The following is a 19,175-nucleotide window of genomic DNA, read 5'->3' as shown; positions in this document are numbered from 1 at the left end:
TTGGCCAACAAAAAGAGAAGTGTTTGAGATCTGTTCATCGCAAAGTATGTGATATTCAAATATTATTACAAAGCACTTGCTTTTAGAATGTAGATTTTTCTGACAGTGTTTAACAAAATCAACATCTAATCTAGTCAAGGTGTAGAAGAGAATACAAGCCTGTGAGGATGGACAGCCTTCTGCAATGGCACTTGATAGCAGGAGTCCTCTTTCTTCTAACAGGTAAGATGGCTGCATTGGTCTAGTTTGCCTTAGGGGACATGAGAACCCTGAGAGAATTGGAAATGCATGGCTCAAGCAGTGCCATCTTAATAATACATGGACACATTGGGCAGTTGCCTGGAGGGCACCATGTGGATAAGGGCCTCATCCTAATTTCATGCTCTGTTCTTAATCATCTCCATCAGTATGATTTACCAACTAAGTACCATTTTCATGATGATTTTTTTTTGTTTTTCCGGTTCAAGGCTCATGCTATTTTGACCAAATGTTCTTTGTTCTACATCTTGTTTTTATGAATGTCAAAACATAACAATTTTTGGGGGGCGAAGAATCTTTTCAAGCCATGGATGATTGAATTTGTAGATTCAGAGGACTATTTCTATTACATCAAACACATACACTTCTATGTATGCATGTCTGTCTGCCTAGTTTATACTTCATGCATTTCAAATGGAGGTAAGAGGCCAAGAAAGCCTGAGCCCAATATAACATGTTAATTTTTAAAATGCTAGAAAATGTACTGTGTTTCCTGTAATAGATCGACACAGTCACTCCTCAGCCTGAAAGTAAACCTTGCTGGTCCAACACTGGTGCAGGAAACCCATTTGAAAGGGATTGGAGTAAATCCCTCCTTAGCACAATGGCACCAGCTATGACTCCACCGGTTTGAAGGCAAACGATAGAGGCTTTATTAAATTTGGGCAAAATGGACTCTTGTACAGCACAGGTGCTTGAATGGTACAAGTGTAAAAGTACATTCACAAGCAGACATCTTTATATACAAAAGTTCCCATTCACTGACATTGCCCTGTTTCGAAATTTCCTTCCTTCTAACCTGATTGGCCAGCTAGTTGAGCTGGATGGTGCTTTTCCTGGCCTGTGATTGGCTGAAAGGTGGTGGGTCCAAGGGGAGAGGTTACTGGAGTTCACATTTATGAGTTTGTGAACATTTGCCTTCCTTTTATGAAATTTAATAATAAAATATTAATAAAAGTAATGAAAATAATAAAAATAGAAGAGAAACAGTCTTTGGATGATGTTTAATAAGGGTGGGGAAGAGGGATGGAGAGATATGAAAGAAGGGGAAAGAGTGGGGGCCTTGCCAAGGCCGAGCAGCAGCTGAGGAGGTCATTTTTAGTATTCTCTTAACTTTTTAGCTCATTCAATAATGCATAGTTTTGCAGAAGAAGGAAAAATGTTTTTTAAAAAAACAAGAAGTAGAAGGGGAGAAGTGAGAGGAGATACATAGTAGCTAGGGACGGAATGAAGGAGATACAAAGTGGCTGGGCCCAGGTGTTTTGAGTATTGTGTGGCAGGCTTCCTAGTGGAGAGGGGGGCGAGGATCAGCTGGAGAATCTCCTCCGCAGCTGTGGAGGGTTGCCGGCGCTGACTGGCCTGAGCTGTGCAGCCGTGCTGTGGGTGCTGAGATGGGTGTTTGGGGATCTGGGGGTTGGGAGACAGAGGCAGTTCTCAATTCATTATGGCCTCCATCCTTGGGAGAACTATACATCGTGAGATCCACATTATGTGTATCTTTTATTGGGGGGTGGTATGGGGTCCTCGATAACAAAAGGAGCTTTGATGCAGGAGAAATGGTCTCCTTCATGATATCTTCATATCTTGATTCTCACCACTTCTCCATGTTATAGCTTGTGAATGGGAATAGTGAGAAAATGTTGGCTACGTCAGACCAGAAACAGTTGCTGTCTGATTGAGTCTATTCTATTCTATTCTATTCTATTCTATTCTATTCTATTCTATTCTATTCTATTCTATTCTAGCTTTTCAAATATATTCCACACAGCCTGAACTTTTGAGAAATTTCTTACAAAAGCAAAGAGGGGATGGGGTTTTAAGAAACAAAGAAAACTGGAAGTGGTGGGAGTAGAACGTCTGCTTTTTGATTTCTGAAGCAACATAGCTAATCACATCTCTTGGGTGCTATAAAGTAGCCTGCTGCCCCTGGTGTGGTGAAAGATCGTACCTCATTCTTGTTTTGTCCTTCACAGTAAAGTACCCTGAACCAATCCTGTGCATAAATCACACTATTGGAGGGTTGTTCAATACAAACACTATAATCCATTTTGGTAGTGGATTAAAATGAATCGGTTTCCCTGTGCAATTTCTACAGAAATACCTGGGAACCAGTTCGTGGCTGGGATGGTGATGACATTGTCTTCTGATCGCAGATCAGAACTGAACCCAGAAATTTTATCTTAACCTGTCTGCTGAGATATATTGCATCTCCAAGTCGATTCAGAATAATTTCCTGGCAGGGTACAGGAGAACCAAGAGGCAGAAAGTGAGCATCTCCATGGAAATTATGTGGTTGCTATCACTGGGAAATAACCATTTACCTTCCAGCCAACTGTGTTTTGCTGCTTTTACTTAAAGTACATTAGTACTAGAGGTATCCTGACAAGTGCTCTGCATTTTCCTATCCCAGTTTCAAGCCCTACATGGGATAATAATAATAATTAATAATTAATAATAATAATAATAATAATAATAATCTTCACATGATGTGGATTGACTACAAAAAGGCATTTGACTCACTCCTACACAGCTGGATCATCAAGTGCCTGGACGCCATCGGGATTAGTAAAAACGTTGGCACCTTCATTGAAAACATGATGGAGCACTGGAAAACTGAACTGTTTATTGGAAATGAAAGCTATGGACTTGTCAACATCAGAAGAAGAATTTTCCAGGGAGATTCATTGTCCCCTCTGCTTTTCATTATTGCCATGATCCCTCTGTCAACAATCTTACAAAAAACAAATCTCGGCTATCAAACATCTAAGAAATCTCACAAAATTTTGCATCTGATGTACATGGATGACCTGAAGCTGTATGGGAAAACGGAAACTGAAATCCAGTCTCTGACTAACACTGTCTGAATTTTTAGCACTGATATCAGCATGGAGTTTGGCTTGGACAAATGTTCGACAGTGGCATTGAAGAAGGGAAAAATCATTGAAAGTGAGGGCATAAATATGCCTAATGGCCAAACAATAAAGTGTCACCAACCAGAGGCCTATAAATATCTGGGCATATTACAGCTGGACAACATCAAGCATGAACATGTGAAAACTGTGGTCAGCAAAGAATACACACAAAGGGTCAGAAAAATTCTCAAAAGCAAGCTCAATGGAGGCAACACCATCAAGGCCATAAACACCTGGGCCATACCTGTCATAAGATATACTGCTGGCATCATAAACTGGACACAGGTGGAACTGGACAATTTGGACAGAAAAACAAGAAAACTCATGACCATTCATCATTCACTGCACCCCCGCAGTGATGTTGACCAGCTATATCTGCCTAGAAGATCAGGGGGCAGAGGACTCTTGCAAGTAAAACAAACAGTCAAAGAAGAAGAACATACCCTGGCAGAATATGTAAAGCAAAGTGAAGAACCTGCTTTGATTGAAGTCAAAAATCAGAAACTCCTCAAAACACAGCAGACAAAGAACCAGTACAAGAAAACCACACTGCAAACTAGAGCTGACAGCTGGCACAACAAAACACTGCATGGAAAGTTCCTTGACAAAATTGAAGGAAAAGCTGATAGGGAGAAGACCTGGCTATGGCTCACAAATGGGACCCTGAAGAAGGAGACAGAAGGCCTGATCCTTGCAGCCCAGGAGCAAGCCATCAGAACAAATGCAATTAAGGCCAAGATCGAAAAATCAGCTGATGACCCAAAATGCAGACTGTGCAAGGAAGCTGACGAAACCATTGATCATATCCTCAGCTGCTGTAAGAAAATTGCACAGACAGACTACAAACAGAGGCACAACTATGTGGCCCAAATGATTCATTGGAACTTATGTCTCAAGTACCACCTCCCAGCAGCAAAGAACTGGTAGGATCACAAACCTGTAAAAGTATTGGAGAATGAGCACGCAAAGATACTGTGGGACTTCCGAATCCAGACTGACAAAGTTCTGGAACACAACACACCAGACATCACAGTTGTGGAAAAGAAAAAGGTTTGGATCAATGATGTTGCCATCCCAGGTGATAGTCGCATTGACGAAAAACAACAGGAAAAACTCGGCCGCTATCAGGACCTCAAGATTGAACTTCAAAGACTCTGGCAGAAACCAGTGCAGGTGGTCCCGGTGGTGATGGGTACACTGGGTGCCATGCCAAAAGATCTCAGCTGGCATTTGGAAACAATAGACATTGACAAAATTACGATCTGCCATCTGCAAAAGGCCACCCTACTGGGATCTGCATGCATCATCTGAAAATACATCACACAGTCCTAGACACTTGGGAAGTGTTCGACTTGTGATTTTGTGATACGAAATCCAGCATATCTATCTTGTTTGCTGTGTCATAATAAAATACTACTACTACTACTACTACTACTACTAATAATAATAATAATAATAACTTTATTTTTGTATGCCACCTCCATCTCCTCAACGGGGACTCGGAGTGGCTCACATGGGGATGTACTCTGATCAGCAGCAGTGTGTTATCTGGCTCATGCCAGACTTTTTTGTGGATTTTTAAGCACACTGCTTCAGGCTACACTGCACACTGACTGTTGGGGGAGTGTTTATGAGCAGAACCGCCCTAAATGAGCTTTGCTTTTCCAACAATCAATAAGTACTGTTCAGTAAGGATAATTACTAGATTATCATCTCTTTCTTTTATATACAGGTAGTCCTGGAGTAACAGACATCTAATTCCCAACTCATAGTTAATAACAGGGGTGAGACAATGGAAAGTGAGAGAAATCTACCCCAGGAAAGAAAATTCACTCCTGGAAGAGTTATTATGAGGAAAAAGTATTTCAACTGAAGCTTTATCGCCAATCCTTGTCTCCACAACAAGCCAAAAATTTTAAATTCAGTTATCACAGGGACAGAAAGTGAGGTGAAATCTTCTGAACAGACAGCAAAACAAATGTCTCAGGAATGTTAACCCTTCCCCATGCTATCCAAAATGAAAATTGTTTATATTTACTCTTTTAAAATGTACTTGTTCCAATGTACATACAAATTCAACTTAAGGGAAAACCTACAGAATCTATCTTGTATTTTTTTCGTGTCAGGAGCAACTTCAGAAACTGCAAGTCATATCTGGTGTGAGAGAAATAGCCGTCTGCAAGGACATTGCCCAGGGAATATCCAGATGTTCTGATGTTTTTACCATTCTTGTGGGAGGCTTCTCTCATGCCCCACATGGAGCTGGAGCTGATAGAGGGAGCTCATTCATGCTCTCCCTGGGTTGGATTTGAATTGGCAACCTTCAGGTCAACAACCCAACATTCTTTTCAAATGATTTTTATTGTGATTTTCTCGACGAACAAACAAGTAAACAATAAACAAACGAACTTACATCAAGAACAAAACACTGTGATCCTACCACCATAGTCGTGTGGGTAGCCGATTTGGCAGGTTGTGGGGGAGGGGGGGGGATGGGGGGGGGGTGTGGGAGCGTGGGTTGACTTCCATTTTTGAGCCTTCTTCCATCAATTAATCAATCTTAGCTTATTCGTATCTTTTTCTGTAAATAGTCCTCAAAATTAGTCCAATCAGTAGCTTTCACAGCTGTTCCGTTCGTGTTCTTGATCAAGAAGGATAGTTGGTCCATATTTTTGATTTCCAGTAGCTTTTCTAACCATAGTTCCTTTGTTGGTATTTGGGCGGACTTCCAAAGTCTAGCGACCACCAGTCTTGCTGCGGTAATAAAGAGGGTAAAGAGTTTGTCTGTATTGGGGTCAATCTTATCACACGAGTCATATAAACCTAGTAAGAGCAATTCTGGTTTTTTATCAAATTTGGTTTTCAGTATTGTATTACTCTCTTCTAAGACTACATTCCAAAATTTTTCTAATTTCTTACACTTCCACCACATATGGAAATAGGATCCTATCTGGGTTTTACATCTCCAACATCTATTACTCATATTTTTGTACATTAGGCCGATCTTTTTTGGTGTTAGGTACCACCTATGTATTAGTTTGAGCCAATTTTCCTTCAAATCTACAGAGTGTGTGTACTTAATTTTTTTATTCCAGATGGTTTCCCATTCATACATCTGAATAGGCCTTTCTATATTCCTTGCCCAGAGTATCATTGAACTTGTTACTATCACACTTTCTGTGTCCCAAGATAATAAATTATTATACATTATACTTATGTTTTTCTTATTTGTAAGCATAAATTTGTCCCAGAATCCCTGATCTTGCTCAAAGCCCACCAGATTGTCTCTTTTATAGGCCTCTTTAATTTGGAAGTATTGGTACCATGACACGTTTTTGTTTATTTCTTGAATCGATGCTAATTCCTTTAATTTTGGGGGATTTTTTTTCTCTTTATCTATAATTAATAATTCTTTATATGAGGGCCACTTTCTCCACCCTAATAATCTTCTGTGGTTGGCTTCTACTGGAGATAGCCAGAGCGGGGTTTTTGTATAATACCTACATTTGTACTTTTCCCATATTCTCAGAAGTGCAGATCTTATGAAATGATTGCCAAATTGCTTCTCAATCTTAGCTTTCTCATACCATAAATACCCGTGCCATCCCTTTCTCAAATCATGGCCTTCCAAATTTAGAATCTTAAGTTTTTCTAGTTTAGCCCAGTCTTTTAACCAACAAAGAGCGCATGCGTCATGATACAATTTAAGGTCTGGTACTTCTAATCCCCCTCTATTCTTCCGTGAGATCATCGTACTGTATTTTATCCTTGCTTTTTTATTCTTCCAAACGAATCTCATGACTTCTTTTTGCCAATCTTTGAATAATTTTGTGCTTCTTATAATTGGTATATTTTGGAAGAGGTAAAGTAATTTTGGGAGAATATTCATTTTTATTACTGCTATTCGTCCCATTAATGAGATATTTAAATATTTCCATTTTTCCAAATCGCTTTTAATTTCCTTCCAAATTCTGGTGTAGTTTAAATCGAGTAACTGGTTATTTTTTGCTGATATCCAAATCCCTAGATATTTTATTTTAGATGGTGTTTCCAGGCCTATACTTTTCTGTAGTTCTTTTTGTCTCTTTTTCGATATATTTTTAGTGAGAATTGTTGTTTTCTCTTTGTTGATTCTAAGGCCAGCAACTTTTCCAAATTCTTCAATTTTCAAGATCCACTTTTGAGTGTTCTGAATTGGGTTTTCTATGATGCAAATAACATCGTCCGCAAAGGCCCGGTATTTATAGTCTTGTTTATCTAATCTAATGCCTTGCAAATTTGTATCTTTTTTAATTGCTTTCAGGAGAATCTCTAAGGCCATAATAAATATTAACGGTGAGAGGGGGCAACCTTGTCTTGTTCCTTTACTGATTTTAATTTTATTCGTTTCTTGCCCGTTAATTTGTATTCTCGCCCATTGGTCTTCATAGATACTATTGATGGCATTTTGGATTTGGATACCTAGGTCTAATTCTTGAAATAACAATTTAAAAAATGTCCAATTCAGGTTGTCAAAGGCTTTCTCTGCATCAACAGAAAGAAAACCCACTTCTCTTTGATTGTGTTGTTCATAGAATTCCACGGCATCTATAATTATTCTTACGTTATCATTAATCGTTCTGGAAGGTAGGAAGCCTGTTTGGTCTTCTCCTGTCCATCCGTCCAAAAAAACTTTGAGTCTATTGGCCAGGATTTTTGTAAAAATTTTATAATCAGTATTTAAAAGCGATATAGGTCTGTAGTTCCTGACCTCAGATCGATCTACACCTTCTTTGGGTATCATTGTTATAATTGCCTCCTTCCATGATTCGGGAATGACTTGGTCTTGAAGTGCCTGATTCATTATTTTTTTTAGGAATAGGATCATTTCCGGTTGCTCTAGTTTGTAAAAACCTGCTGTGAAGCCATCTGGGCCTGGCGTTTTATTACTGTCTAAGCTTTTTATTGCCTTGCAGATTTCTTTCTCTGATATTTCCCTATTAAGGTCCAATCTTTGTTCATCTGAGATTTTCTCCAGTTTTTGTTTACCTAAATACTCTGTTATGGATTCTGGATTTATACTATCTTTGGAATATAGATTCTCATAAAATTTTTGAAAGGCCTCTCTAATTTCCTTATCCGAATTTACTATTTTCCCCTCAATTTTGATTTTTGTGATTTGTCTATTTTGTTTCTTCTTTCTTATTAATCTGGCGAGCCATTTCCCTGGTTTATTTGCGTTATCAAACGCTTGTTGCTTTACCCATTTAATTTGTTTTGCCACCTCTTCTAGACCCCGTTTTTCTTTCATTTTAAGTAAGAGAGCTAGGTTTTTTTTTAACTCCTGATTCTTGGGGTTGGTCTTTAATTCTTTTTCTTTTCCCTCAATTTCTTTGTTCAATCTGCTCCATTCTAAATCTTTTTGCTTCCTTTTGCTGGAGTTTAATTGCATAAAAAAACCCCTTGCTACTGCTTTGTATGCATCCCACACCGTTTGGGGACTTGTTTCCCCATTATCGTTTATACTAAAATACTCTCTTGTCATAGCCTTAATTTTGTCAATATCATGTTCCTTTTTGAGTAGGTTTTCATTTAGCCTCCATTTTCTGGGCACATACCTCTTGTTTATTACCATTTTTAATGGGCAGTGATCTGATAATTCTCTAACTAGTATGTCTATGTAGGATATTGTTGTCAGCAATGATTTGGAGGTCCAGATCATATCGATTCTGGACCATGCTTGATGCCTGTTTGAGAAATGTGTGTAATCCTTTCTCTTTGGGTTCAATTCTCTCCACGGATCTATTAGATCATATTCATCCTTTACTGCTATAAGATTTTTTGGGAGGGAAGATGTACCTTTCATTGTCTTTGATTTAGTTGTTTTATCTAATTCAGTATCTAAAACTCCATTAAAATCTCCAAGAAGTATCATATGGTCAAATTCTGTGTTATCAATGTTTTCTCTTAATATTTTGGAAAATTTTGTTTTGGGGCCATTGGGTGCGTAGATATTACAAATCAATATTTTTTCCTTTCCAAAGTCTATGATTACCGCAATTACCCTACCTTCATTGTCTTTAAATGCTTCTTTAGCTGGAAAATTATCATCTACATATAAAACTACCCCTCTTTTCTTTACATTATCTGCTGCAATAAACGAATGTCTCAGGAATGTTAACCCTTCCCCATGCTATCCAAAATGAAAATTGTTTATATTTACTCTTTTAAAATGTACTTGTTCCAATGTACATACAAATTCAACTTAAGGGAAAACCTACAGAATCTATCTTGTATTTTTTTCGTGTCAGGAGCAACTTCAGAAACTGCAAGTCATATCTGGTGTGAGAGAAATAGCCGTCTGCAAGGACATTGCCCAGGGAATATCCAGATGTTCTGATGTTTTTACCATTCTTGTGGGAGGCTTCTCTCATGCCCCACATGGAGCTGGAGCTGATAGAGGGAGCTCATTCATGCTCTCCCTGGGTTGGATTTGAATTGGCAACCTTCAGGTCAACAACCCAACATTCAAGTCATCAGTCCTGCTGGAATAAGGGTTTAACCCACTGCGCCACCCGGGACTCCTTCTATCTTGTCTGTAACTTAGGGACTGCATGTTATATAGTCTGCTAATGTTGACATCATCTCATTTTTATGCAACTTATTCATACACCTGGGAAGATAACAACTTGTTAATTGTAAATGACCCTGATAGCTTTTAGCTATAAACTAACAAGCACATATTTGAAATAAATTAAATATACTTCCAATATTTTTATGTAACATCAATATTCCAGCTGTTATGTATGATATTAACTCTGCATTAGGGCTATAGTTTGCTGGAGAAAGTTTAATATGTTATCTTTTCAATTTATTTCCCACAACTTCTTTGTTATTGAACTTTATTTCTGTGTCACATGGGTTGCTGAAGCAATGAACAAATAAAACTCAATCAAAACACACACACATTTAAACACATTAAAGCATTCTTTAAGGCACCAAAAAAACAATCTTAAAGTCATTAGCATTATAAAGCAGGCACTCCCGTTTTCCTATCATGTGGCCACTTCCTGCAGAATTCTGGGAAAGGTACTTTGGAATTCTCAGCTAGAGAGGTCCTCGGCTTCCCTAAACAACATTTCCCAGACTTCTGTATCTCTTCCAACACTTTGTCACCATTTCTGTGCTGCCTTGTGCTGCTTGGTGGTAGGGCTCATTAATCACGGGCTCCAATATAAGCAGAAACTCCGGTTAGGAATGAATTCGTGTAAATCCCTTTATCAGAATCTTGTCACTTAAGTCTAGAAGCTTCAATAGAACTATCCTTCTAAGTAACTTGACAACTTTCTGCTTCACAGATTAAGTAACTGTCCTAATGTGCATTCATTCTGCTTTTCAGGTTTTACATCTGCTCTGGTAGGCCCTGAAAAAGTGTCTGGATTTCTTGGCAACCCACTGTCTCTGGTGTGTAAATATGAAGAACAGTTTAAAAACAACATAAAATGTTGGTGCAAAGGAGCTCAATGGAGTTCATGTATGAATATTGTTAAAACTGATGGAACAGAGCAAGCGGTGAGGAATGGCAGAACCATCATCAAGGACAACCATACAAATGTTGAATTCACAGTCACCCTAGAGAACCTCACAGAGAAAGATGCTGGGAAGTACTGGTGTGTTATAGAAAAAATAGGAGCTGACATTGGATTCCCTTTATCTATTGAAGTTCTTACAGGTGAGTTCCCTTTCCCAAACTTTGCAGCAAAATAAAAAAACAAATGCAATTAAAAAGAGTCAGCCTGAGAGAAGAAGAATAATTGGTCCTAGTACACTTACTAAGAATAGGTATTACTTCTAGGTATACAACTTTGAAGAGAGCATCTACTGAGAATATGCATTTCTAAGAACATACGACAGTTATTGGCAAAGGAATTGTTCTAAATTGTATAATTTTGTACTTCTTGGAATCTGGTCTTTTTATAATGCCAGCAAAAAAAGGATGTGCCTGAGAAAAAGTTGTTTTATAACATCACAGGATATGGATATATTAACATATACACTAAGAAAATCCAAATATGCTGAATTGCCTCTAATCACAGGCTGTCAAAAATCCAACCATTTTTAGGGCCTTTCAAAGCAGATGTGAAACCTATAAAGAGGAATGAACACAAATCGAAACAATCAATCAAGCTGTGGTCTTTCTTTGCAATCATTTGGTAATATAAGAGACATAGCTAAAGAGTTCTTTGTAGCTGCTACATAAAAAAACATATTGCTAAAATAATAGCATAGGGTAGTTGTGATGATATGAAGGGGGAAAGAGAGGCATGTGTACTCTGCCTTGAGCATATTGGAGGAAAGGTGCAGAGCATTTATAAAAACAAGAACAATTTTATTCTCTGTATCCAATCATATGGCTACTTCTACTGAAGTTTCTAGTCTTAAGTGGCAAACTTCTGATCAAGAGATAGAATGCATTCATTCATAACCAAAGGTGTGCATCATTTAAATGAAGTGAACCGGACTGATATATTGATTATGGCAGAGTTTCTCAAACTGTGCTCCTCCAGATGTTTTGGACTTCAGATCCCACAATTCCTGACAGCTGGTTGGCTGGCTGGGATTTCTGGGAACTGAAGTCCAAAACACCTGGAGGAGCACAGTTTGAGAAACATTGGATTAGGGATTTGGGGTTTAGGACATCCAGCTGCAATTCCCCATTTAGCCACAACATTTCCTGGGTGACCCAGGGCCAGTCATTCTTGGGCTGCCAGATTTCATGGGTTGTGATTCCAGAGAAGGGAATAAAAGAGTCATGCAGATTGCCCTGAGCACATTGGAGCAAAGGCAAGAGATACCGAAAGAGAAAGAGAAACAGATATTGTCATATAGTTTGATTCAGTTAACAAAATATCTGGGGACAGCCCTGTCCGCACAAGTTTGTGGGCAGTGTTACAAAAAGAGAAATACCTATTTTAACATATGTGGCTCACATGTTCACAATTCAGTAGCCAGACTGTGTCAGGCATACATTTAAGGGACCATGTAACACTGGTCATACAAGCACTACATTGGCTTTCGGTTAGTTTTCAAGTTCAGTCCATGGTGCTGGTGTTGACCTACAAAATCCTAAATGGTTCAGGACCAAGATATCTGAAAGGCCACTTTCACCCATATGAGCCAGCCAGAAAATTGAGAGCTGGAGTATAACAACTACTTTCAAAGTAATTAAATTACACAATTAAATAGGAAATAACATTTTCAAACCAGAAACAGATTTTTTTTTTCAAATTTTGTTACATAGCGCAATAGTTGGAATATACATCTTACAGAAAATATTAATTTATCTTATCTCTGATTTGTTAGATAATAGGTAATAGATGTCAGTCATATCTATACATCTATATATCTATATTAGGCATGGGCAAAATTCGGCCTTCCAGGTATTTTGGACTTCACCTCCCACAATTCTTAACAGCCGATAAGCTGGATGAGATTTCTGGGAGTTGAAGTCAAAACACTTGGAGGGTGAAAGCTTACCCATGTGTTATATATATATATATATCATGGGTAAGCTTTCACCCTCCAAGTGTGTGTGTGTGTGTGTGTGTGTATAACACATGGGTAAGCTTTCACCCTCCAAGTGTTTTGACTTCAACTCCCAGAAATCTCATCCAGCTTATCGGCTGTTATATATATATATACACACACACACACACACACACACACACTTGTCTGTACCTCAAAGGGTGTTGCTAGGTGACAATCCAGAGGCCCTTTGTGATGTCACTGAATTGGCTGATGTAAGGCAAAGTAGCCCTTTGTGATGTCACTCAGAAAGAAAAGTGACATGCATGAGGGGAAACAAATAAGGAAAGAAAGAGCCACAAAAAGAACCATCGAGACATTGTGAGACCCTCTCAAAGCTGGAGATGGGAGAAAGGGGAGGGGAAGGAAAGGAAAGGAAGGAAAGGAAAAAGATAGAAAGAGAAAAGGGAGAAGGGAGGGATGCAGAAAGGAAGGAAGGAAGGAAGGAAGGAAGGAAGGAAGGAAGGAAGGAAGGAAGGAAGGAAGGAAGGAAGGAAGGAAGGAAGGAAGGAAGGAAGGAAGGGAGAAAAAGAAAGAGGGAAGGAAGGAAGAGAGGGGAAGGGAAAAGGTATGAGGAGAGGGAATGAGAAAGAAGGCATGAAAGCAGAGGGACAGCAGTGCCTCCAATACCTGGGCAATGCTGGGTAGATACGCAGGTTTGATAAGCTGTTATCTTCCCAGGAATTATTAAGCTGCATGAAAATGAAATGATGTCAATATTAGCAAATTATATACATATAAAAGAAAGGAAAGGCATACGATAATTCAGTAATTATCCTTTTTGAATAGTATTCTTTGATAACTGGAAAAGCAAAGTTCAGTAAAACCTGTAAGTTATATTGAGCCTTACTTCAGACAGCATGATTATTGATCAGGGTTGGCCCAGGACACTTTGCTGCTGAAGTCAAGAACAAGATGGCTTCTCCTTCTGATCCATCCCATACACAGAAGCTGATGCAGCCATGTGGACATTGCCAAAAACTGGAAAACAGAACATTGCTAGAGTATTCATGTTATATATTGTCGAAGGCCTTCACAACCAGAATCACTGAGGTATTGTATGGTTTCCGGGCTTTATGGTCATGCTTTTCTCCTGACATTTCACCTGGATCTGTGGCTGGCATCTTCAGAGGATCTGATGGTAGTTAAGCAATTGGTGTGTATATGCCTGTGAAATGTCCAGGATGGGAGGAAAGAACCATTGTCTGTTAAGCAAGTGTAAAGGGTGCAATTAGCAAGGTAGATTTTTATGTGTTGAGTGGGCTCCACCCATTAGCATGTGAGTAGAACATCTGCCTACTCTTTCAGCTCTAGTGTGATAAGGTACTTGATTTAGGGCATGTCTAAATCTGTGCCCCGTCCAGAGCAGTAACACAACTGGACTGGGCCCAGAGGTTGCTCCATCCTCTGTGCCTAAACCACTATGGCAGTGAGGTAGAGACTACATTGTCCAGGTATGCTGATACCATTCAGTCCTGCTAGACCATCAACTTACCATCCTTGTCGCCACTGCTGGGTGGTTGCAGAGCTCTGTGAGAGCTTCTGACCATTGCGGGCAGAGGTGCCCACATGACCCAGGAGAAGGTTGAGACGCCTTAGTATGTCTACAGAAGTAATGAGATTCTTTTCTAATGTCCAGCCTCTGCAGTTAATGCATCCTTGGATGATGAAGGAGATCTGCCTACAGTGAACATCATCCATCAGATGACCTCTACAACCAGACCACAAGACACAGGTATAAACACCATAAGAATACACACTTTGTAGCTGACATATTTACAGATAAATGCAATAGCAGAAGGCATGGAGAAGAAGGAGGCAATCTACTGCCCCCTGCATAGTCCAATCAGGCTACATGGCCCATTCAGCCCAACGATGGTATGAACTGTCACCTTACCATCGCTGTCACCATCAGGTATGGTCACAGAGTGCTCTGAAAGCTCTTGGCCCTCATGGGTGACCTGTGCTGACATCTGCAGACCAGGGATGATGCAGGGGCACCTGTTATGGCCAGGAACTCTCCAGGAGTTCTGTGGTTGTCTGGCAATGGCAATGGAGCAACAGAGGCCTAATCTGTCCCCTAGGCTGATGACTGAATGGAAAAGGGGATGCAGCCATGCCCTGTGCGGACAGCAGACAAGCCCATACCGGACCCAGTCACACTATCCACACTGTGGCCAAAGTGCAAGGCTAGCAGATTGACTAAGAATGGGTTTTACTTCTAGGTAAGTACTGCAACTCTTAGGAGAGTATCTCCTGAAAATAAACACTACCAAGAAGAAGAGACAATTACTGGCATGGAATATTTTGAAGTTTTATGAATCTCCACTTTTTGGCATCTAGTCTCTTTGTAACATCAACAAAAAAATTGGTAAATGAAAAAAATGTTTCACAATGGCACATGATTAATATAGTATATATGCTTGGAAATGCTATGCCTGTTGCCTCTTCTCACAGGCTAAAGCACCTCCAAATGAGGTAAATATATTGGGAGATGATAGTATCTGTTGCTGTAATGCTTGGTTTTGTTCATTAAAAAAAATCTCCACACCAGACTGTTTTTTGACAAATCACTGCACTAGCTACAGCCTTTTCTTCCCACCCTTGACTGTGTGTCTTTTATTTCTGAGACATATTGGGACATTATATTCCCTTCCTCTCTCATCCTTTTCCTTTTTAGATAATAGTATTCTAATACATCAGTGAAATGGGAATTTTGTACCATAACATTATGATTTTAGATAGAGAGATCATAGATAGTAGCTGTTTGCTCTCAAGTCATTTCTGACTTATCACAACCCAAAGATTAACACAGGATTTTCTGAGTCTGAGAGTGTGTGGGTTCCCATGGCTAAATGAGAAATTCAGTGATCACACCATGCTGGTTCTTGCACTCATTCCCTTCCCCCAGAATCCTTGAACATTGGCTATTCTGGCTGGGACTTTTGGGAGCTGAAGTTCAAAGTTTCTGGAGGAACCAAGACTGAGAAGCATTGTTCTACAGGGCAATTGCTTTAAGCTTTAACTTACTTCAATCAGGTCTGATTTGATGGTTTAAAGTAGAAGTGAGAAATAATGTAGGCCTCAGTTGTTAGGTTGCAGCCAGAACTAAACAGAATAGTAAGTAATGACTAGAGTTGCGGCTCAACAGCATCTGGAAGATCAAAAGCTGTGTGATACTGTTTTAAGTGTGCGCTCAAATCCATACGTAATTTAGGATTTCACAGATGTGCTAATCTGCAGAGAAGGAAGCTCATCGGTTAAGAAGAAAGTCTGTTCTCAGAAGCCTCTTCTCTGTGGCTGCAGGAAAGGTGGTCACCATTCATCTTTCAAACCTTCAATGGGGGAGAAGACAAAAGGCTTTTGGTTCATTCCTTTCCATAAAATAAGGTTGGACTAAGGTGTCAGCCCTGCAACTAGCATCCTTAATTGGTGAGCACTGAAGGCGGGTGGAAAAAAAAGGTAAACTACATCTCCCATGTAAAATGGAGGAATATGTGTATATAGAGGCAAAAAGTGAGGCATGGAACAGAATGTGATAGACATTTACCAAGTAATAGACATTTACTAAGTAAAGTGTATGTCTATCTAATACCTTGTTACACATGCACATCCCGGCGATCCTGGCAGTGCCCGTCCAGGAGACATGGGGACCTATCGCCCCATGCCTCGCACCATTCCGGCTTCCTCCCTCCCTCATCACATGGGAGGAAGCATCTGCCGGCCAGCTTGCCTCATTGAGAGCAATGTAACACCGGAAGCCTCCCATGTTGCTGCCACCGGCTTTTTTTTCAGCAATGCCTCCAGTTCCACCACAGTTTTGTCCCGGAATTACTTCTCCCATGTGTAGTGGGAGGCGGTATGCTCCGTGGTAAAACTGGAGTTGCCACTGAAATTTGCCACATATGGTGAGGTCAGCTTATTGTGAACTATATGGATTTCAGACCTTTGTTTCCTTTTCTTCCCTGCATCAGTAACCACTGAAAAATCAAATAGTACTGAGCTCATCGATTACTCCTTTCCCAGCCTGGATTCCAGTTCCCTAAGGTATGTAAAAATATATGTATGTGCTTTTTTTTTTCTTCTTCAGCACACTTCATGAGGATATTCAACTGTGAGTTCTGCTGCTTTATCTTTGTGATTACAACTGCAGAAGGAGTTCTGCAAAGAAGTGCAAAAGCAAAGGAAGAAGACTTAGAAACAAGAATCAACATTTTAAAATGAATATAACAATAATTAGATAATGGCATGAAAAGCATTTAAATATAGGTAAGAACAATAAGGAGAATCCTCCCAATTCCAGATTCTGTAGTAAGAAGTAGACCAGATAAAAAGATCAGTTTTCACCATATTCTGATGAAACTAGTACTTGGGATGCGGAAGTACCAGCAAATGTATTTCTTCTGAAATACAGCCTACAGCACATAGTATTTGGCCCCTTTTATTGTTTATTTCTTCAGTCACTTCCGACTCTTCGTGACCTTATGGACCAGCCCATGCCAAAGCTGCCTGTCGGCTGTAGTTACCTACAGCTCCTTCAAGGTCAAGCCAGTTCCTTCAAGGATACCATCATCCAATTGCCCTTGGTTGACACCTTTTCCTTTTTTCTTCCATTTTCCCCAGCATTATTCTCTTCTCCAAGCCTTCCTGTCTTCTCATGATGTGGCCAAAATACTTCATCTTTGCCTCTAATATCCTTCCCTCCAGTGAGCAGCCGGGCATTATTTCTTGGAGTATGGACTGGTTGGATCTTCTTGTGATCCAAGGCACTCTCAGGACTTTCCTCCAACACCACAGTTCAAAAGCGTCTATCTCCCTTTGCTCAGCCTTCCTTATGGTCCAGCTGTCGCATCCATAGGTTACTATGGAGAATACCATTGCTTTAACTATGCAGACCTTTGATGTCATTGTGAAGTATCTACTCTTCACAATTTTATCAAGGTCATCGCTCTCCTCCCCAAGAAGTAAACATCTTACACTGTCCTTATATCCCAGGATCTGATCCCATGTTATCTGCTTTGAACTGGATATAAATCTCCACTGCCATATAATCTAGGATAATAAATTCTTAGGGCCTATTCAATGGTACTTACAATTGGAAACTTGCATAAAAAATACTAAGTACTGTAGGCTATATTTCAGAAGAGAGACCTGGCAAAAATCAGTTCTGAGTATTCCTTGTCTAAGAAAACCTTATGAAAACGATAGGGCAACTTGTACATGCAACACATATTCAATCAGGGTTTTTTCTTACATCAATGTTTATTTTTAGATTTTAGTGGAAGGAACTTACCTTAGGATGTTGTTAACTATTAAGTGAATAAAATCATTTATGGTTTCATTGATCAGGAACTGAGCATGTCAGATAGGCAGCTTCTAGAGAAAATGTGACAACTGGTGGCAAACATCATTATTTATTATGTCATAAATATAACTGTCTATGGATCTAGCAAAGATAGGCTAGATATATTCCTGTGCTCTAAGAAAGGCTTTGTCCATGATCATGATGCTAGAAATCAAGGATAGTAGCCAATCAGCAACTAGTAAAAAAATCACCTAATCATTCTACATTCCATTGGTTCATGATCAGTAATCATTAGCTTTGGAAAGTTATCAAATAAGGAATGCAGTACACACAGTAATTTTTCAATTCTGGAGGCTAAGCAGTGGAACCTGCAGCAGATTTTTTTTTTCTATATGCATAGTATGTAGATTTGCTTTTCTATTGGGAAACCAAGAAATAACATTGCTCTCTTTTGCAGAAATAATAACATTCTGTTTCTTTCATTCAGTTACCGGATTTATTTGCCTATCCTGATTTCAATTGGCTTGAAAACGCTCCTCCTTTTGTGTTTGGGCTTTGCAATGTTCTGCATGCATAGAAAGAACAGAGGATCATCTGATCATGTGGCTTCTGAAAAACCTTAATGAGAGCCCAAGAAAACAATAAATCAGCCCCATCTATTCTGAACAACTTATCAAAATCAAGAAGCTCCAAGAACTAAGGACTTCATCCCGCAAGGGGGAAAAGCAGGTGGAATAGTTTTCTTTGCATGGCATTTCAGGTGGTTCTGTCTTTAAAGAAGACAGATAAAATATGACATTTTACCTTATTTTTAATTCTGTAGCCAGTTACTCCCCCCCCCCCTCCCCCATCAATTCTGTTTGATTTTTCTCTTTCTTTTTTGCTCAACATTATACACTTTTTGCTTATTAAAAACTTGTCACTCTCAAGTATAATTGTCAAGATAATCAGTTGGTTTTGATCTGTGAGTTTTCAATAGACTATGGTGCTTAGAAGTCTATTGTGCAGCTGCACAGTGGGGTCAAGAAAATCATTTTTATGTGGATTGTTCCAGGCTCAGGTTTGAAGTTGTCAAAATTCAGATTGAACTTCTCAAGGGATTGTTTCTAAATGGCAGAATCACAAAGATGTCATCA

The 19,175-nt window shown here is 39.4% G+C and overlaps 1 protein-coding gene across 1 annotated transcript; it reads left to right on the top strand.

Annotated features, from left to right (window-relative positions):
- On the top strand, window positions 1–18,968 carry LOC103277838 (CMRF35-like molecule 1). The gene is made up of 5 exons (XM_008104493.3): window positions 1–222; window positions 10,549–10,881; window positions 14,374–14,469; window positions 16,825–17,003; window positions 18,527–18,968. The coding sequence occupies exons 1-4, from the start codon at window positions 168–170 to the stop codon at window positions 16,956–16,958; spliced, it is 618 nt and encodes a 205-aa protein (XP_008102700.2). The 5' UTR covers window positions 1–167; the 3' UTR covers window positions 16,959–17,003; window positions 18,527–18,968.
- Window positions 18,969–19,175: the final 207 nt, after the last annotated feature.

This window comes from Anolis carolinensis, chromosome 2 (genome assembly GCF_035594765.1).
Source record: "Anolis carolinensis isolate JA03-04 chromosome 2, rAnoCar3.1.pri, whole genome shotgun sequence".
NCBI lineage: Eukaryota > Metazoa > Chordata > Lepidosauria > Squamata > Dactyloidae > Anolis > Anolis carolinensis.
This window is presented reverse-complemented; position numbering and strand designations above follow the sequence as displayed.

Excerpts from the sequence above, each read along its gene's own strand:
- LOC103277838 (XM_008104493.3), top strand. The coding sequence starts at position 168 with ATGGACAGCCTTCTGCAATGGCACTTGATAGCAGGAGTCCTCTTTCTT. Across the intron at positions 223-10,548 it reads AGTCCTCTTTCTTCTAACAG|GTTTTACATCTGCTCTGGTA; the intron begins GTAAGATGGCTG and ends TCTGCTTTTCAG. Across the intron at positions 10,882-14,373 it reads ATCTATTGAAGTTCTTACAG|CCTCTGCAGTTAATGCATCC; the intron begins GTGAGTTCCCTT and ends TCTAATGTCCAG.